Here is a 21113-nt window from a genome sequence, read left to right as displayed (position 1 = left end):
TGCTGGTAGGGGTGAAAAACCATTGTGTCTGGACTGATCTGTGGTATTCCAGGAACGAAAATTAGCAGGTAAGAACCAGTTTTCCTTTCCCCTGTGCTCTCCAGGAGTATATGGCAAACAGAGTGGGAAATGTATCCTCCTCCTCAGAGGGTAGAGCACATTTATTTTATTTATTTATTTAGATAGTTTTATATACCGACAACCGTTCGCACATCGTGTCGGTTTACATGTAACTTACAACCAAAGTAAATATAGGCAGAGCCTTTACAAAAAACAGTAGAACAGTAAACGTGGTAACAGATAATTAACAAATAGATAAATTAAAAAAGGGGATTGAGACTAGGAGAGACAAAGGAGGGAGGGAGGGAGGGGGTCATTGTTACCCCTCCAGCACATGTGCAGAGATGGTTGCCCACAGCAAGGAGATGATGCCTATTGGCTCACAAAGACTTGGGCATTGTCAGCATGGGAAAGCTCACCCATGCTCTCTGAAGTTATTCACTTTCTTCACTCCTTACCATTTAAAGTCACAGGCTGGGGATGGAGCTCCACAGACAGACTCACAGACCTCTGCTGCTGTCTCAGTGACAGAGCAGGAAATGACAATCCCAGCAACTCAAGAAGACCTCGAGGAGACATGGGAAGAGAAAGAGGACAAACTGGATGCAGAAAATATCCAGCCTAGTGACCAGAAGTACCAGTACAAAGAAGGTGAGTTTTCTCTTCTTACCCTTCCTCATCATCTGGGCCCTAACCCATGTGAACGTTGCCATTGTTCTCATTGTTTCTTTTTGCAGAGCAATGGAAACCTCTGAACCCAGAGGAGAAGAAGCAGTATGACCGGGAGTTCTTGCTGGGCTTCCAGTTTATCCTAGCGAGCATGCAGAAACCCGAGGGGCTGCCACAAATAACGGATGTCGTACTTGACAAGGTTAGTACTCAACCCTCAAGAGATACTACTCGCTGTCTTGCAGATTACGTGCAGTATTCTTGAAATCCAATAGAGCCTTGGCTTCTCCGACATAGTTGGCTTCTCCGACATAGGCACTACTAAATGCAGGACTGTGAACCAGCAGATGCTACTGAGCTCCCGGGAGTAGAACTGGCAGCGGCTCAGAGGGAAGGAGCATGGGAATTGGCAGTGACTTAGTTGGGAGGGGAAGAGATGTAGAGGGTGACAGTGAAAGCAGCATTGGGAACAGCCCAGAGGGGGAGGGGTGTATGGTGGTGGAGAGTAAGTGTGGAAGTGTGGAGTATATGAGTTGGCTTTGCAAGTAGAGGAGTTATTTAGCTGTTAGAGCCAGTGGGCTGAGAGCCATGGAAGCCAGCATTCAAATGTTCTTCTTCCACTGACACTCCTTGTGACCTTGGGCAAGTCAATTCACTCTCCATTGCTTCAGGTATAAACTTAGGGCCTCATTTACTAAGCATTTTTCCCATAGACACAGCATGGAAGAAAAGTCATAGTAAATCAGGCCCTCAGATTGTAAACCTGCTGAGGCAGAAAACTATATTCTGTACCTGACTGGCTCTCCTTGACCTTTGATTTAGAAAGAAGAGTTATTAAATCTAAAATCCTAATCCTTGAGAGAGGTTCCTGAACATACCCAGCAGTCCAGACCAGTGGGTTGTGCATCCCTACCAGCAGGTGGAGTCAGAGAGCAAAACTTTGGGCACTGCTACATATACGAGAGCGCCACCTGCAGTCCCTCAGTATTTCTCTGACTCCAGCAGATGGTAGAGGTGCACTCCTGCAGTCTTAGTAGTTTTTCAGTTTAGATAGGAAATATATTTTTCTTTGGCTTATGTTAGCTTCCTGAGGTGTTAGGCACCTTCGTGGGTCATCCCTCAGTGGAAGCCGGGCGTCCGGGGGGTTGGACACCCCTATCTGAGGTTTCGCCTGCTCCGACTCGGTGTGTGACTGCCAGGAGTTCCTGGTTTGCCCACCTCCGAAACTGCTCCCTCGACCCCTGCACTAGGGTAGTTCCCTAAAGTTTATTAAAAAAAAAAAAAAAAAGCTGTGCTCAGCGTCTTTCTCCCTGAGGTAAGGAGTCGGTGATGGGGGGGGGCCTGCTTATTAGCGGCTGGTAAGGGAGTGTGACGGCGCATTTTTTCTTTGATTGCCTCAGCTCCCCGGGCTCTGGGCTGCTCGAGGAGGGAGGGGAGAAGTTTTTCTCCTCAGGACAGATTTTAGCGTGGCCCGCCGCGATCTGCAGCGTGACTGCCTCAGCTGAGGCCTCTCTAAATGTTTTCCCGCGCCGCCGACAGCGCTTGACTCGGCCCAAATTGGCCTATACCCTCCCCCCCCCCCCGCCCTTCGGATTAAGACTGCGTGGCTGCGCAGTACTGCATGGGGCCTCACTCCAAATTGGTGGCCTGCCACGCATGTGGAGCACGCGGTCAGGCACTAGATTAGGCCTCACTTTGTTCAGCCTGCTCCTCGGCCGGTACCCCCCCACGGGGGGGAGGTGCTTCGTGCCGTGGGTCACCAGAGGATGATTCCTCTCCCGTTTTGGCCCCCGTGGGGGAGGTTCTCTCGTTGGGGGCTGGTGACCTGATACCACAGGATACCCCGAAGGGAGGGGGAGACCCGGAGGAGTTTTCTCCGGAGTTTATCCTTCTCTTGCACCAAGCCTTTCTAGCTCGGAAGCAAGCGACTCTGAAAAGACCCAGGCAGCCTGGGGACCTGTCCGAACCACCGGTGAAGAAGGGTCGGCCCGCAGAGCATCAGCATCTTTCGGTCAAGCAGCCTCGCCCGGTGGAAGACAGTTCCCGGGGACCTCAAGATCCAGGTCTTGGTGAAGGAACAGCGCCTGCCCCGGGTGCGGACCCTACAGACCTGGATCTGAGCCCTGATTTTGGGGACACAGATCAGGACGACCCGGATGGGGATGACCTTCTGCCAGCGGAGGGAGATGATCCCAGTGAGGTCCGCCTTTTTAAGCGGGATGAGCTGCGGCCCCTTATCCCTCAGGTGTTGGAGGTCCTGGGCCTTAAGTTTTCTCAAGAGGAATTGGACAATGAGGGAGTTAGTCCAGTCCTCTATGGGATTCGGGGACCAAAACGTCTTTCCCTCTCCGTAAGAAAGTCCGCAAGCTGGTGACCTGGGAGTGGGACGCTCCGGATGCGGACCTGAAGGTGGGCAGGGCTATGGCAAAGCTCTGTCCCCTTTCAACAGATGTTTTGGACCTGCTGAAGATTCCGAAGGTGAACGCAGCGGTCTCTGCGGTCACGAAGAAAACCACTATCCCCGTAGCTGGTGCTGCCACTTTGAAAGACATGCAGGACCGCAAACTGGAGATCCAGTTGAAGTGAGTCTTTGAGGTAGCTGCTTTGAGCCTTCGAGCGGCAGTTTGCACTAGCCTTATGCAGAGGGCGTGTCTGTGCTGGGTTCAAGAGGCTGCTTCCACTTCCGGTGGCGGTGGTGCGCTGCAGGCCTCCCGCTTGGAGGCGGGCATCGCTTATGGTGCAGATGTGCTTTATGATCTGGTGCGGACCTCGGCGCGGAGCATGGTGTCCGTGGTGGCGGCGCATTGACTCCTCTGGCTGCGAAATTGGGCAGCAGATTTGTCCTTCAAATTCCAGCTTTGTAACCTCCCCCTTGAAGGGCAAGCTTCTGTTTGGGGAGGACTTGGATCAATTGTTTAAGCTGCTGGGAGAGTGCAAGGGCAATAGGTTGCCGGAAGATAGAAGATTTTCAAAGAAGGTTTTTCCCCTTTGGGCTTTTCGGGATTCTTGCCGTTTTCGAGCCGGCAGATATTCCACGTCCTCAGGTCCTAAGCAGCGTCCGGGACGCCAGCAGTCCTTTTGCGGTGGTCGCCGCTCCGGTAGGGACTCTGGAAGCCTCGGTGCAGGAAGCAGTAAGCCCGCACAATGAAGCCACGAGCACCCATTCTGTCGTCAAAGCTGTCTGAGGCAGATTATCCAACTTTTACGCGGAATGGGCAAGAATTACCTCAGACCGCTGGGTCCTGGAGGTGGTCAGAGATGGCTATGCTCTGGAGTTCTTGTGTCCGGTTCGGGAGGTTTTTGTGGAGTCCCGTGTTGTCTCACGCAGCAAGCGCGAGGCGGTGCGGCAAACCCTGCAATGACTACTTGAGCTCAGGGCCATCGTCCCAGTTCCGGAGGTGCAACAGGGTCAGGGAAGGTACTCTGTTTAATTTGTGGTTCCAAAGAAGGAAAGCACATTTCGTCCCATCCTCGATCTGCAGAAGGTGAACTGTTGTCTTCGGATCCCTCGTTTTCAAATGGAAACCCTGAGGACGGTAATGGCTGCTGTACGACAAGGAGAGTTTCTAGTGTCCCTGGACCTCACAGAGGCGTATCTCCATATACCAATCTGGCTGAGCCACCAAAGGTTTCTGTGCTTCAAGGTCTTGTGGCAGCACTTCCAATTTCGAGCCCTCCCATATGGTCTCGCAACAGCTTCTCGAAGATTCAGAGGAAGGTCTCGCAGGCAATCCAGTGGTCTACCCAGAGACAAACAAGAATGGGCCTGACCCGGATGAAGCACTGGTGACAGAAGCGGGATGATCATAGGGTCGTTCGATTGTTCCAGAAAGAGGCGTTAACATTCCCCAGGTCTTGGAGAAAATGGGGATTTAAGGCAACCTAAGAAGATTTGGATAATAAAGGGATGGATCCAGTGCTGGACGGCCTATGGAGACCGCTGAAGGCATTTCCATTGCCCAAGAAGTTGAAGAAACTGGTCAACTGGGAGTGGGATACTCCAGAAGCTGGCTTGAAGATCAGTAGGGCGATGGTGAAGTTATACCCGTTAACTGAGGAGACCTTGGATTTGACGAGTCTACCTAAGGTGGTACAGTTGTCTTGGCGGTCACCAAAAAGACCATGATCCCGGTGGCGGAATCTGTTGCATTGAAGGATGTGCAGGACCGCAAGCTGGAAATTCAGTTGAAAAGAATATTTGAAGTCTGAGTCTACAGGCGACGATTTGTGGTAGCCTGATGCAGAGAGCCTGTTTGTGCTGGGTGCAGGACGAGGAACCTAGTTCTTGAGGCTGAGGCGCCCTATGTGGCAGATGTGCTTTATGACTTGGTCCAGTTGACGGCCAGGAATATGGTCTCCGCAGTATCACCAAAGAGGCTTTTGTGGTTACGGAATTGGTTGGTAGATGTGTGGTCTTGCAGCTTTGCACTTTTCTCTTCAAGGGCAAGCTCCTGTTCGAGGAAGATGTGGAATAGCTGATGAAGCATCTGGGGGAGTCCAAGCGCAACAGGTTGCCAGAAGACAAAGCAGTTAGGAAAACTTTTTTGCCACTTTCCCATTTTTGGGATGTCAGAAGTTTTCATTAGGTCAAGAATGCCTCAAGTTTGGGGCAGAAGCAGTCCTCGGGAAGGCAACAGTCCTTTTGGGATGGCCACAGGATCTCCAGAGATGACTCTGGTCAGGCAGCCAGAGGAGGGAAGGCTTCGCAGTGAAGTCGGGTGGGTCCCTTCTTCTGAGAAAGCGGTAGGAGGGGAGGTTGTCCCTGTTCTATGAAGTAGGCCAAGACCACATCGGACTAGTGGGTTCTAGAGGTGATAAGAGACCAGTTACACTTTAGAATGTTTTTGTCCGATGAAGGAAGCATTCATGGTGATCCATTGCATATCCTTAAGCAAACGAGAGGCCATATGAGATACACTGCACCGCTTGTAGAGACTGAACGCAATTGTGCCGGTTCCTCTGCTGGAAAGGGGGCGAGGGAGATATTTTATTTCATGGTTCTCAAAAAGGATGGCACCTTTTGGCCTATTCTGGACTTCGAGAAGGTCAGTATGGCTCTGCGGCTGCCACATTTCAGGATGGAGACATTGCAGATGGTAATCGCAGTAATCCAAAGAAGAGAGTTTCTAGCATCCCTGGATTTGATGGAGGCTTATCTGCATATAGCTATTTGGTAGGAGCACCAGAAGTTTATGCTTCATGGTGCTGGGACAACATTTCCAATATCAGGCCCATCCTTTCGGATTGGCGATGGTGCCCCAAAGGTGATGGTGGTGGTGGCAGTGGTGCTGTGAAGGGAGGGAATTCTTGTCCACCCTTATCTGGATGATTGGCTCATTCGGGCAAAATCAGAGGGGGAATGTTGCCAGGCGGTGCATCGTGTGATGGACATGTTACAGTTGCTCGGATGGCTAATAAATTTAGCCAAGAGTTGTCTAGGGCCGACCTAATCGTTGGATTACCTGGGAGTGCGGTTTGACACCTGAGCTGGCAGGGTCTTTCTCACCCCAGAGAGGGTAGTAAAGATTCAGTCGCAGATACACCTGCCAGTTCCCCAACCCTTGGGATTATTTACAGGGGCTGGGTTCTATGGTGTCTGCGCTAGATTTGGTGCCATGAGCATTTGCCCATCTGAGGCCTCTCCAGAGGGCGTTACTGTCCCACTGGAGTCCATTGTCAGAGAAATATCAGCAGCCTTTCCTGCTGCAGGGGGGGGGGGGAGCCCAGGTCTAGTCTGTTGTGGTAGCTTTCTCGTCACAATTTAGAGAAAGGTGTTGATCTGGAGACTCCGGACTGGGTGGTGGTGACCACGGATGCCAGCGTCAGTGGTTGTGGAGCGGTCTGTCAAGGGCAGAAGGCCCAAGGTCAGTGGTCGATCAATCATTTGGAAACGAGGGAAGTTTGCAGGGCGCTGATGGAGTTCCTCCCTCAGGTCTGTGGTCAAGTGCTGAGAGTATTCTCGGACAATGTGACGATGGTGGCATATATCAATCAGCAAGGCGGGACGAAGAATCACGCCATGGCTCTGGAGGACCAGGAGATTTTTGTTTGGGTGGAATGGCATCTGCAGGGGGTAGCAGCTTTGCATGTGGCATTAGTGGACAATATGCAGGCAGACTATCTCAGCAGGCAACACTTGGATGCAGGAGAATGGGAGTTGTCAGGGGAAGCTTTCAATCTGATCCAAGCCTGTTGCTGAATCTGATGGCTTTGCAAAGCAATGCCAAGACAACACGGTTCTTCAGCCACAGATAAGAGGTCGGAGCCGAAGAAGTAGGTGCTCTGATTCTGCTGTATGTCTTTCCTTTGTGGCTGCTAGTAGGTCACCTGTTGCGGCGCCTCGAAGCATCCAGTTCGCAGATTAATTCATGCTGTGGTGGACAGCCCACTGAGGTTAGGTCATCTAGTGGGATCGTTGAGACAAGGACCAATCTTCTCAGATCAGGTGGATTGCTTTTGTCTCACAGTTTGGCTTTTGAAAGGAGGCATTTAAGAGCTAAAGGGTACAGTCTGTGATTGCTACTTTGCTTCAAGCCAGCAGACCGTCCACGTCTATGGCAAATGTCAGGGTGTGGTGGGTTTTTGAGGCCTGGTGTATTGATAAAGGCCTAGACCTGTGGAGGGTGGATGTCCCTCAGATGTTAGCCTTTTTGCAGCAGGGCTTGGCCACTGGTCTGATGTACAATTCCCTGCACTTGCAGGTGGCTCTGGGGTGTCTCCGAGGTGAGTTACAAGGGAGACTCTTAACGTCACATCCAGATGTATTCTGCTTTTTGACTGGAACCAAGCATTTGCATCCGCCAGTTTGAAGGGCGTGCCCGGCGTGGAGTTTGAATTTGGTTCTTCGAACACTATGTGGGCCTCAATTTGAACCGCTACAGCGCGCATCGTTAAAGGACCTCACCTTGAAAGTGGCTTTTCTGGGGGCGATTTGTTCGGACAGGCGAATTTCAGAACTACAGGCTTTGTCTTGCAGAGAGCAGTTTCTGAGAATTACAGATGATGGAGTATCCTTGCGTATGATGCCCTCACTTTTACCCAAGGTCATTTCACCTTTCTATCTTAATAGATGGTGGAGCTTCTCGGATTTCCAGATTGCTCGTCCGCATCTCCAGAGGCAAGGGAGCTTCATTTGTTGGATATCCAGCTGCTGTTGCGGTATCTGAATGTCACCTGCAGTTTTTGGCGGTCAGATCATCTATGTTTGGAGGAGCTAAGAAGGGAAGTAAAGCTTCTAAAGGCACAATTGGTTGAAGGAAGCTATCTCTTCTGCCTATTTTTGCAAGGGTTGGCAGGTTCCAGAGGGGTTGTGAGTGCATTCACTAGTGCAGGCAGCCTCCTGGGCTGAGTGTCAGTTGGTGTCGCCGCAGGAGTTCTGTAGGATGGCAACGTGGACTTCAGTGCACCCTTTTCCTCAGCATTATCAGTTAGACGTTCACACGCCAGGAGAGCTGATGTGTGTTGCAAGCAGGTCTTTCAGGTGGCTGCCCAGTATAGGGGGGCTTTGGTACATCCCACTTGTCTGGACTGGTCTGGGGCATGAACAGGAAAGGAAAATTGGTTCTTACCTGCTAATTTTCATTCCTGAAGTACCACAGATCAGGCCAGAGACCCAGCCCCTTATCTGCAAAAGACCATTCTGGTTATATTGGCAAAATTGGATCAGATTTCAGTATGTATATATTCAGAGCCTACAGGATGGCCCGGTTTGATTAGTTTCCTTGGTGTTAATGTGGGGCTCCAACCCTTGTTTTGATATTCAACTTGATAAAGAGGGGGGAAAGTTTGAGTTGAGTTTCCATTTAGTTTGGCTTGGGTACAAGTCGGTGCTGAGGGACTGCAGGTGGCACTCTCGGGTATGTAGCAGTGCCTCAAAGCTTTTTGTTTTCTGCCTCCATGTGCTGGTAGGGATGCAAATCCCACTTGTCTGCACTGATCTGTCGTACTTCAGGATCAAAAATTAGCAGGTAAGAACAATTTTCCTTTATCTCAGACCTCTCAGGTTAGATGGGTCTCAGCTCCTTTCTCACTGGAGGAATGATTGGCATTGTTTTACTATCGCTTGCAGGCTAACAAGGCTCCCCTGCGTCCGCTGGATCCCACCAGACTGACCGGTATGAACTGTGGACCCGACTTCACCCCGTCTTTTGCTAATCTGGGCCGCCAGCCTGTGGGCAGCCGTGGGCCGGTGAGTGGTTTATCCATGTGTCTAAATAAGCAAAACTGGTGAGAAAACTGGATGAGTGAAGGTGTGCAGAGAATGTGCAAGGTTGTGTTGTGCTCTTTAGTATTTGGTGGGATGATATACCCTGTGTGTGCTGTTTGATGTTCCTTGGATGGGGATCATAGATGCATAGAATATGATGGCAGAAAAAGACCACATGACCTTTGCAACTTGCTCATCTACATCTCCCTTTCAGCTTTACAATCTCTTCCTCTCCCTTGGATTCCTTGTGCTTGCTCCATGTTCTCTTGAATTCTTATCTCAACCATCTTCACAGAGAGGCTGCTTCATGCATCCACCATAATTTCTATAAAGAAATATTTCCTTAGATTACACCTGAATCTATTCCCTTTTACCCTCATTCCAGAACCTCCTTTCCATTGAAAGATCCAGCCTCCTGTGCATTTATTCCTTGGAGGTATTTAAATGAATCATCGATTCTTCCCTTTCCCTTCATTTCTCCAGGGTATATATGTTTAGATGTTTGTGTGTTTCCCTATACTTTATTATGAAGACCGTTTTAGTAGCTCTCCTCTGGACCAACTGTATCTGGTTTCCATCTTGTCCTGCTACACCAGTCCAGCCAGGATAAGTGGGTTATCTCCCCCTACCAGCAGATGGGGGCAGACTATACAGATTTCTGCTGTGACATCGCTGTTAGATGAGAGGTGGTGCTTGCAGTAGAGATCCAGTATTTTCTTCCTTCAGCAGATGGTAGGGCTGGTTGGTGCAGCAGCTTGATGTTGGATTGGAGATCAGACCCCCCCCAGGGGCCAAGTGTTAAATGCCATGCCATTTTAATGACACTTATATATCCAGGGATTCAAGAACACTTAGATTTTTATTGAAAGCATAATATTTTATTGAACAATATAAGTATTCTTGGGAGATGCTGATGCCATGTCTCTGACAAACAGACCACCAGCATCTCATTGTATACAGGAGGTGATCCTTCTTTTATAGGTAACATACAATATTGTGGAAGATTCTAGTGTGCATGACTTCCTAGAGAATAATTTACATTGGTTGTCATGTCGACAGCATAATAAGATCATCCCTAGCTACCCCTGAGTATTTCTCCCAGGTGGGGCCCATTTACCATCACTCTTTGGATAGTCTTTTGTTCTGTTAAATCTTGCTGGTCAGGGTAATTAACTCATCTGAAGTTGTGTTTATAGAAAGCCCTGAGAAAAGAGTACCTCTATTGTGATAATATAGCCTGAAGTTCCCGCCATTGGCTTCTGCTTTGTGTGACTCTATGATTAGGCATCACCTTATGGAGCCAGCTTGACTGCCTGTCCAGATGTCCTAGGAATTCTGCAAGTCATTCTCAATAAGTCACTTAGAGTTCATACAGCCAAGGCAGCCTAAGAAAACTGAGGATTCTGGGTCAGTTTCCTTTCTCCATGTTGGTTTTCTGGTCAGGCACACTCATCACAGGCCACTGGTTTAGGCCAGCAGTGAGAGTCCATTATTAGGCTCCCAGCCCCTGGGGAGTGGTTGGTTGAGCTGGGATGGAGAAATTGGGGTGTGCGGAGGAAAAGGAAGGCAAACAAGGGGAGGCCAGTAGTAGCCTTCAGCTCTTGCAATGTACAATCTCGGCATATACTGATTCTTCTAGATTATCACACATTTATAAATTATCTGGAAAAAGAAACAAATGAGGTGATCAGATCTGCAGATAACACAAAAGTATTCAAAGTTGTTAAAACAGCAGCAGATTGTGAGGAACTGCAAAAGGAACTTGTGAGACTGGGAGACTTGTAAACTGAATGGAAGATGGAATTTAATGTGTAAAAATGCAAATGATGCACATAGGGAATAATCCCAACTACAGGCATACGATGCTGGGTTCTGTTTTGGGAGTCACTACCCAACAAAAGGACCTTTTGTCCTTTTAGAGTCCTTGTGGACAATACGTTGAAATTCTCTGCTCAGTGCGTGGCAGCAGTCAAAATAGGAAATAGAATGTAAGGAATGCATAAAACAGAAAATATCATGATGCACCCACACCTGGAGTATTGTGTGCAGTTCTGATCCCCTCATTTCCAGAAAGGCATGTCAGAACTAGAAAAGGTGCAGAAGAGGGTGACAAAAATGATAAAGGGGATGGAACATCTGTCCTATGATAAGCTATGCAGGCTTTTGCTCTTCTTCTTGGGAAGAGAGAGCTGAGATGGGACATGAGAGTTTATAAATCCATGAGTCGGGTGGAATGGGTAAATAGGGAATGTTATTTACTCTTTCAAATATACTAAGACCAGGGGACACTCCATGAAACCAGCAGGTATCAAGTCGTAGAAAGTACTTTTCCACTCAGAGCACAATCGCGCTGTGGAATGGTCACGTCGACTAGCATAGCGAGGTTTGGACAAGCTTGTGGAGAAAAAGTGCATAACATATTATTCCTCTTGATCCAGTCGGAACAGTCCAAACGCCTGGGTTATGCACGCCAGCCAGCAGGTGGAGTCAGTGAACAACATGCTCGCTGAAGCCACTCCTTGTATACACTTCCGTGCTGACACCAGCCTGCCAGTATTTTGTCTTCAGCAGATGATGGAGAAGCTTCCTGTACTGGAAGCTAAGGCCTGCCTTGCTCTTAGCTGCCTCAGTGGCGGCTTCCTCAAATCCCTTTGTGTCCTGTATGTTGTTCCCAGGTTTTTGGTGGGGAGGGGGTGATATTCTGTGTGCATTGTTTAATGTTCCCAGGGAGGGGGGACATTGTATGTGCACATTTTTTTAAATGGAAGAGGGGGAGGAAGTGTGAGGGACACTGTGACCGATATTCAGTTAAAGCTGAGAGCCTAAATGTAGGCCCCTAAGGTAGGGATCTGGGTTGTGCACCTGTTTTCAGTGAAGAACCTATATTTTCTGCTAAATATTCACCTAACTTTAGGAACCAAAGGTGTAGGAGCCCAAATTTAAGACTTGTATTTGCTTGTCTAGATTTCAGCATCTAGTTTTCAGTGCCCTGTCCTATTTTTGCTCCTGTATCCTTAGTGAAACTAGGATTCTGAATTTAGCCTCTCGGCCCTAATACATTTTCAAAAGGGCCTATGTAGGAGCCTGACTGTCAGGCAACATAACCCTTTAAAAATTGTGTGTACAGACTGCTGCTCTGCATTTCACTGTTAACATTGACCTTGATGACCTCCGGTTTGTGCCATTGCGTCTGGGCACTGAGGATCTGACCAGGGCTGTGGAGATGTTATTCTTGGACAGCTTCGGGCTTTTTTTTCTTTAGTATCCTGGTAAGGGCTGTCCAGGGGATTGAGGATTCTGCCTTATAACAGCTTCCTTGTGGTACCATCTGGGTGTAAGAATGAGAGATGTGGGTGCATTTTGGTTGCTGATATTCATAGCTCTTCTCTTTCTGCAGCCTCCAGGAATGGGTGCGAGAAGATCTCAGCAAGGACAGCGGAAAGAGCCACGCAAGATCATTGCCACAGTATCCTTGAGTGAAGATGTTCGGCTGAACAAGGCTGAGAAAGCATGGAAACCAACTCAGAAACGAAGTGAGCAGGACCAGGATCCCGATAGCAATAAAACTCAGGTAAGGGCCGCATGGCACTGAATATCTCCCCTCATTTGGCTGCCTTGGAGGCAGATTCCTCATTCTCCTTCCTTGATTGGGTCTCATGGCACTGGAGTGCTTGGTTGGAGGTTGAGGGGACTTGTTGCAGTTGTTGTTGTTACTGTGAGAATAACAGCGGAATCTCTAACTTGTCGCCGAATGCACAAAGTGGCAAATTCTGATCCCAGCACTCGCGCTCTCTTAACCTGTACGTTTTAACATCTGTAGGAAGAAACCGTTTCAACCTGGTCATTTCTTACCACTGATTGTCGAGCATGTAAAATTCCAATACTGCCTCTAGAACTGTTTTTCCTAAACAGTTTTCCCAGAGTAACCCCTGTTCTGTTTTACAAGAGACAATTTAAATGCATGGGACTGCTTAAATGTGTTTCCTATTTAACTATTATGTGCAGTATCCGATAGATTGCTGTTCATTTCTGTATATCCCTGTTTAATGACTGTTAAATGTGCAATTATCTAAATAAATCTATAGCCACCCCCCCCCAGGCCCCCCTCCAGGTCAGTGCAGCAGGTTGGTGGTGGCTGGGTCCTAGGAGACCTGTTGATAGGATAACATTAGTAACTGTTTAGATTATAAAACGTTTTGGTTCTCTGGTGACAAGCAGAATATAATTATTTATTTATTTATTTATTTTTAGTTTTTTTTATACCGATTTTCCTGCATAAAATGCATATCAAACCGGTTTACAATGAAACAGAATAAGCAGGAAGTAAAATTCCTTAGTCTAATACATTTAAACGTCAATAATGAAATAATTTTAAACAAAGCAAAAAGCTAAACAACATTAATAAAAGTTAAATTATTAACATAAACATAAATATAATTATATTAGAAGGAGCACAAAGGTTAGCACGAAGGGGAGCACATCTCAGTTCATTTTTACTATTTTTTTGTGTCTTTTTCTCACAAGATGTAGTTTTCTTTAAGTGCCCGATGGTAGTGGGCTGCCCCTCTATAACAGCACCTGGTGGAATCGCGCCGTTAATCAGGTCGCCGCTGGCTGGTCGTCATGACATCGGGGGGGGGGGGGGGGAGTCTTCACATCGCTGATTTTCTCTTTTAACATCTCAGTTCATTTTTACTATTTTTTTGTGTCTTTTTCTCACAAGATGTAGTTTTCTTTAAGTGCCCGATGGTAGTGGGCTGCCCCTCTATAACAGCGCCTGGTGCTCCTGCAGACCTTTAAACCTGTCATCACTGAGATTTATTAAGAATGCCCCCGAAGCAGCCGACAGGCGAAACACGGGACCGTGTCGGGGACTACTGTCAAACTGTATGCCATGAATGTGCGGGATGTTAACAAGGAGTCACCGTGTGAAATAAATGAAGTTACTTTATAACCACGACCAAATCAAGTTTATTGTGCACTTGTGGATGTTTGAGCCAGGAAAGATGCTGCTTTCAGCCTGGGCATCTTGAGCAGGGGCACTAGCAGTGTCCCATCCAATATGAGAAATAGTTTGAGTGCATCTGGATGGTCTGGCGAGATGAAGAGCGAGAAATGTAACATTACCTGCTAATTTCCTTTTTTTGAGTTCAGCCAGACCAGTCCAGGACCCTTCCAGACTGCTAACAACAAAGAACTGTTTCGTCTTGTTCTCATTCAGTTGTTTGTCCAGTGTGGGTTTGTAGTAATCAGTATTTCAAAACCTGTGGCGTTGCAGTTGGCCTGGTTTCATGAGTGAGTCTGCACTGTTGGAGGAGGCACAGTTCAGTGTTGGTGTCCCCTTAGATGCCCTGGGGTTAGAGGGGATATAGGGAAGTGTTGTGGTTTTTATAGCTTGTTACAAAGAATACTGCTAAACTGAGGTCTTCATGGGTCCCTAAATGAAATGACATCAGCAGACCAATTATCCTCTGTCTGCAAATCCTTGCATCTGGAATCAAGCAAAGGGAAATAACTGGTAATGTTAAATGTCTCCGTAGCTGCCTAGGGCTAAACGTAACTTTAAACCTAATCAGATATAGTCAGAATAAAGCAATCTTGGTAAGATTACCAGGATAACTTTAGATGAGGATATTCAGCAGGAGACTTCTCCCTCTAAATATGTTTGACAAATTATCCAGATAACTTTTCAGCTTTTTCAGAATATTGACCTACACGACACCTTGAATTTTGTGTTGTCTTATATTTTGTTTCTTTTACAGGTGAATTTTGTCTTCTTTAATATATCTTTGATAGAGATCTAGTGAACAAAAATGCTAAATAAATCTCTTAAAAGTGACAGTCCAAATTACTGCTGCTTTCTGAAGCCCCACGCTTTTATTTGATCCTGCAGGAACTCTTTCGTCGCGTGCGTAGTATCTTGAACAAGCTGACTCCACAGATGTTCCAGCAGCTGATGAAGCAGGTGACTGACCTGGCCATTGATACTGAAGAGAGGCTGAAAGGAGTCATCGATCTCATCTTTGAGAAGGCCATCTCGGAGCCCAACTTCTCTGTTGCCTATGCCAACATGTGCCGCTGCCTTATGGGGGTACGTTTAACTATTCATTATCCTCTCATGCTTCAGTAACTACTTTGGCACATGGGCTTGTTGATTGGGGAAGACCTACAGTGTGCAGCATGGCTAGAGATCTTCAATTTCTTTTTTTTTTTTTTTAATTCGTCCTGGGAATTTTAATAGTTTAACAGTAAAAATCAATGGAAAAATTGACTTCCGCCGATTTCTCTCCTGTTTGTGTAAAAAAAAAAAACACTTTTCCACTATTTTAACATTGAAATTCCCAAGATAAATAAAATCAAACTGAAAGCGAAGGTTCCTACGCGTGGCTAGATTAGTTCCTGGGAACGTTCTCTTTGCATGGTCTCATCGGATACGCTGATATGTATGAGCTCGTTCCATTATAACTTCACCAGCATTTTTCCTGCTTATCTCTGCCCCTCATTCTACTCTTCTCCCTCCTTGCTGCTGCTTATGGCAGTTGACGCCGTATTTCACCCAGAAACCTCAGCCCCATGATACTGCTGTGCGTGAAAGTACCGTATCAACTGCCATAATGTTTGTGCGAGTTAGTTTATGTATACGTGGCAGGGCCTGAACTCATATGAGCCGACTCAAGTCTGAAACATCCTTACAGAAGGTCGTGTCTGTTGGGACATCTACAGATAAGGAATTTTAGTTTCCTGACGCTGCTGTTTCTATGCTTTAAATAGGATTTTGGTTTCAGAAAAGGAACAGAACTTATGTTGCTGGTGATGTTTTCTTAAGTTCCTTCCCACTGTACCCCCATTGGTTGAATTTCTTGTGTAAGCTGCTGGAGGGCAGTGTCTGCTGCTCATTTAAAGTGATCCCTGTATTCAGGATTCCTTCCCTTTTGCTTCCTGTGACTCCGCTATGTTTGCTCCTTTCCATTCCACACCAGTGAAACTTTAGCTCTATTGCTCCTACTCTTATTCTTCCTAGTTTTTGTCTTCCCTTTCTTATCATGGAGGGCTGAAGAAAACGCCACGCGTGGAACCCACCACCAAAGCTCTTCTGCAGGCCCAGCATATGAGTGTACTGCAGCTGTGCAAGGTGGGGCAACAAGGTTCCCCAGCATGGAGGGATTTTTTATTTTTTTTTTTGTGAGAGATGCTGCTATTTTAAGTGTGCACTGATTACAAAAGAGGGAGAGCCTGTCAGTCTCCCTGGAGCTGTCTCCTGAAAGCTTGGGTGCTCTGTCTGTGGGGAGCTCAGGGCCTGATGTCCCGTTTTCTCTGGTATTAAGGCTCCTGCCTACAGGGCAGGCCTGGGCGGGGGGGGGGGGGGGGGGGGGGGGGAACGACACACACACAAGATGGCTGATTCTCAAGAGACCTCTCAAACTCAGCATTTCTTAGAGAATCAGAGCACCCCCACTTCCCTGCAACAGTGGAAGAGATGTCTCTCTTCATGAGTGGAACTTTCTCTCAGGATCTAGCCAATCCACCTCAGGATGGGGGGGAGGAATAGTTTTTTGGGGGATCTTGGGAGAGAACAAAGGGGAAATTCTCTCACCAGATACTGAGGAGTCCTTTGTTCTTTAGCTTTTTAGCAACATAGAAACATGACGGCAGAAAAAGACCATATGGCCCATTTCCCTGTACGTACCCGGATCAGTCCAGACACCTGGGTTGTGACTCCACGCCAGCAGATGGAGACAGAGCAAAACTTGACGGGCTCCCTACATATAGTAAGGTGCCACCCACTGCCCCTCAGTCTTACTCTGTCTCCAGCAGATGGGGCAGGTCCACCCACAGTCTCTGGGATCCCTGGGATGGTTAGTCAGGGATAAAGGAATTTGAGAATTTTATTTTTACAATAGTGTAGCTTAATTAATAAAAAAAAAAAAAAAAGATAAAGAAGAAGAAGATTGGGAAAAGTTTTAGCTTCGAGGAAGTCTCCCGTCGGTGGAGCCTCCCAGGGGGATTACAAGATCCCGAGGGGATTATTGCCCCTGGTTGAGGCCGCTGCTGAGGGTCGAGGACCCGGCCGTGCCTGGCAGCAGCGTCGGGGGTGACACCGGGGAGCCCGGTTCACTCGCCCCCGCAGGAGCAGACAGTCTTCAGTACCTCGGCCAGCGGCTAAGTATTTCAAAAAAAAAAAAAAGGTTTCGGCTTTATTTTTTTCTGACGTGCCGGCTCTCTCTCTCTCTCTCTTCTCTCTCCGGGTCTCCTCGTCGGGGCTGCGCGGGGGAACGGCGAAATTTTATTTTTCACTTACTTTGGTGGTGCCTGTGGTCAGGGATGCCCAGGGGGACTGCTTGCCGCGCGTGTGGGTCGGCGCGCGCGGGTCTCACGAGCCGGTGTTTGCGCGAACTGCGTGTCGGGGGGCGAAGGGCCTTCGGAGGGCGGTCGAGGGGGCCGTTCTCGGGGGTCCCGATCGCCGCCACGCGCCATGTCTGCAGCAGCTGACAGGGCCGATCCGTTCCCGCTTAGCGCGGGAACGGCGGCCATTTTGAATACAGTCAGGGAGGCAACGAGGAAAGCCCTGGGAAATGGCGACCAGCCGCCCCCCCTGTCTCCTCTCCTCAGCGTCGCGGTTCGGAGGGGGAGGTCCCAGGGGCCCAGGAAGCGGGGAGTTTGGTGTTGAGGGAGGACTCCTCCGATTCTGAGGGTTCGTTTTCAGAAGATTTTGCCTTACTTTTAAAAAAAATTAGCAAAATACAAGCGCTCCAAACACAGACCACAGAAGGCCCCAGGGGGCAGGGAGGGTCGCTCCCAACCCCAGAAGAGATCGATCCGACAGGCGAAAGCGCCGGGTCCACCCAGGGAAAAGAGGCCATCGCGAGGGGACTCGCGGAACTATGATACGGACTCTACCTCCTCGGAGGAGGAGGGGGCGGTCTCGGAGACCGCGGAAGGGCCCGAGGGGCTCGATAATCAAGATCCAGTCAAGCCGGGAACAGAAAAAGGGACGCTAGCGGCGGATGGGGATGACCCCAAGGTCGTGCGGCTCTTCAAGCGTGAGGAGCTGCTTCCCCTTATCCCGGCGATCCTCGATGAACTCGGGGTGGAGGCCCCACCGGTAGAGACCCATCAGGGGGCGAATATGGACCCAGTCCTCTTGGGCCTCGCGGGGCCCGCGGTGGCTTTCCCGTTCCATTTTTCGGCATCCGACATTCTGTTCCGGGAATGGGATACCCCGGAGTTAGGCCTGAAGGTGAGTAAGGCGATGGACAAGTTATATCCTCTGCCGGAGGATGTCTTGGAATTGCTGCGTCTCCCACGAGTGGACGCCGCGGTGTCGGCAGTGACGAAGAGGTCTACCATTCCTGTCACCGGAGCTACTGCGCTCCGGGATATCCAGGATCGGAAGCTGGAGGTACAACTCAAGAAGGTTTTTGAGGTCTCCGCCCTGGGAGTCAGGGCGGCCATTTGTAGTAATTTTGCATTGCGGGCAGGGCTCCGCTGGGCCCAAACTTTGCAGGCGAATGCTGGCCTCTCCGTTGGGGAGGCCTCGCAGGCGGATCACTTGGAAGCGGTGATAGCTTACAGCGCGGACGCTATGCACGACCTGCTGAGAACATCAGCCAGGGCCATGGTGTCGGCAGTCTCTGCCCGCCGTCTTCTCTGGCTCCGGAACTGGGCAGCGGATGGTACGTCTAAAGCCCACCTGGGCTCATTGCCTTTCAAGGGAAAGCTATTATTTGGTAAGCAGTTGGACGATCTGATGCAGTTCCTCAGCGAGAACAAGGCTTTTAAATTGCCGGAGGACAGGCCCAGACATCGTTCGACCTTCTCCCCAAGGAACCGGTTTCGATCCAACCGGCGACAGCGACCGCAGAGATCGGCGAGGGCGGGACAGTCCTACCGTTCGAACTCTGCTAGACCTTCCTCATGGTCTCAGTCCTTTCGAGGGAAGAGGTTTAACAGGGCTGGCGGAACCCCGTCGGGATCGGGGTCCAAGTCGGCCCAATGAAACGAGAAGGGTCCGTTCCTCGCGGCAGCCTCCAGAGGCCGTCCCACAGGTGGGGGCGAGGCTCGCCTTGTTTTACCAGGAATGGACCAAGATAACTTCAGACCAGTGGGTTCTCGGCGTAATAAGGAACGGCTACGCGTTAGATTTTGCTCGTCTACCGTGGGACAAGTTCCTCGTCTCTCCTTGCAAGGCTCTTTTCAAAAGGGACGCTGTCCGAGCGACCCTGCGACGTCTGGAAGATCTCGGCGCCATTTCTCCCGTGCCATCGGCACAACGGGGACTGGGAAGGTACTCCATTTACTTCGTGGTCCCGAAGAAAGACGGCTCCTTCCGTCCCATCCTCGACCTCAAGGGAGTCAACAGATGCCTTCGCATTCCGCGTTTCAAGATGGAAACGATCCGCTCGGTAGTGGCCGCGGTTCATCCGGGCGAATTTCTGGCGTTGCTGGATCTCACGGAAGCGTATCTCCACATCGGCATTCAGCCGTCCTACCACAAATATTTGAGGTTTTGCGTCCTAGGCAGGCACTATCAGTTCAGAGCTCTTCCGTTCGGTCTCGCCATGGCTCCACGCACCTTTACCAAAGTCATGGTGGTAGTGGCGGCCCAACTCCGGAGGGAAGGGCTCCTGGTTCACCCTTACCTAGACGATTGGCTCATCCGGGCCAAGTCCGAAGCTGAATGTCGACAAGCGATTGCCCGGGTTCTACAGCTCTTGCGCTCTCTCGGCTGGGTAGTCAACCTCTCCAAGAGTCAGCTACAGCCTACCCAGCGGTTAGAGTACCTGGGGGCCTTGTTCGACACAGAGAGGGCCAGGGTGTTTCTGAGTCAAGAGAGAGTGGTCAAGCTACAGCGACAGGTGAGATGTCTGTTGTCCATGCGGTGCCCGCTGGTCTGCGATTATCTGATGGTCTTGGGTTCCATGGCATCGACGCTCGCCTTGGTTCCCTGGGCTTTTGCTCATCTGCGACCATTACAGTCAGCGTTACTGTCCCGTTGGAAGCCGGTCTCGGAAGAGTTTCATCGACCGCTGCCACTCACGGACCGGGCCAGGGACAGTCTGCATTGGTGGCTCTCCACCGACCACTTGACGTGCGGAGTCTCCCTGCTCATGCCCACCTGGACGGTGGTGACGACAGACGCCAGTCTCTCCGGCTGGGGAGCGGTCTGTGGGAGCCGCTCGGTGCAAGGTCAGTGGTCGAGTCAGCAGTCGCTGTGGTCCATCAACCGGTTAGAGACCAAGGCGGTGTCGTTGGCGTTACGAGCTTTTCTCCCATGGATTCGGGGACGAGCGGTCCGGGTTCTGTCGGACAATGCGACCACAGTGGCCTATATCAATCGCCAGGGAGGTACAAGGAGCCAACAAGTGGCGGAGGAGGCGAGTCTGTTGATGGCCTGGGCGGAACAGCACCTCAGCGGCATAGCGGCGTCTCACATCGCAGGGGTGGACAACGTTCAGGCGGATTTCCTCAGTCGTCATCGGCTGGATCCAGGAGAGTGGGAGCTACCGGAGGTAGCGTTTCGGCGCATCTGTGCCAGGTGGGGACGGCCCCACCTGGACCTCATGGCCACCGCTCTCAACACAAAGGCTCCGCGGTTCTTCAGCCGACGGAGGGAGCGGGGCGCGGAAGGCGTCGATGCATTGGTGCTTCCCTGGCCCACGGACGTGTTACTTTATGTGTTCCCTCCGTGGCCTCTGATAGGAAAGGTTCTGCGTCGGATAGAATTGCACCCGGCGGCGGTGATTTTGGTGGCACCGGAGTGGCTACGGCGGCCGTGGTTCGCGGATCTCATTCAGTTGGCGGCGGAGCCTCCGCTTCGATTTCACGGGGACGCGTCCATCCTTCAACAAGGACCCGTCTGTTTGGAGGATGCGGATCACTTTTGTCTCGCGGCCTGGCTTTTGAAAGGGCGCGTTTGAGGAATAAGGGGTACTCCGAGTCCGTGATTGCGACTTTGTTGAGGGCTCGGAAACAGTCTACGTCCCTAACCTACATGCGGGTCTGGACAGTCTTTGAGGACTGGTGCGGTACTCGCGACATAGATCCTATACGTCCAGCTGTGCCGGCGGTACTCGAGTTTCTTCAAGAAGGTCTCTCGAAGGGACTGTCTTGGAGTACCTTGAAGGTCCAGATCGCTGCGCTTGGTTGTCTCAGGGGTAAGGTCCAGGGAGTGTCCTTG

The 21113-nt window shown here is 49.9% G+C and overlaps 1 protein-coding gene across 12 annotated transcripts in view; it reads left to right on the top strand.

Moving 5' to 3' along the window:
• Positions 1-21113, top strand: part of EIF4G1 (eukaryotic translation initiation factor 4 gamma 1) — a 344774-nt gene that overhangs the window by 204053 nt on the left and 119608 nt on the right. For all 12 annotated transcript variants that reach the window (XM_029617234.1, XM_029617235.1, XM_029617231.1 and 9 more), the window contains 5 exons: positions 528-711; positions 798-931; positions 8798-8917; positions 12333-12506; positions 14829-15026. In XM_029617234.1, the coding sequence (XP_029473094.1) occupies positions 528-711; positions 798-931; positions 8798-8917; positions 12333-12506; positions 14829-15026 (810 nt within the window). The remainder of the gene's footprint in view (positions 1-527; positions 712-797; positions 932-8797; positions 8918-12332; positions 12507-14828; positions 15027-21113) is intronic.

The sequence above is a fragment of the Rhinatrema bivittatum genome, chromosome 9 (assembly GCF_901001135.1).
Source record: "Rhinatrema bivittatum chromosome 9, aRhiBiv1.1, whole genome shotgun sequence".
Lineage (NCBI taxonomy): Eukaryota > Metazoa > Chordata > Amphibia > Gymnophiona > Rhinatrematidae > Rhinatrema > Rhinatrema bivittatum.
Note: the sequence above shows the minus strand (reverse complement) of the source record. Positions and strands in the feature narration are given on the sequence as shown.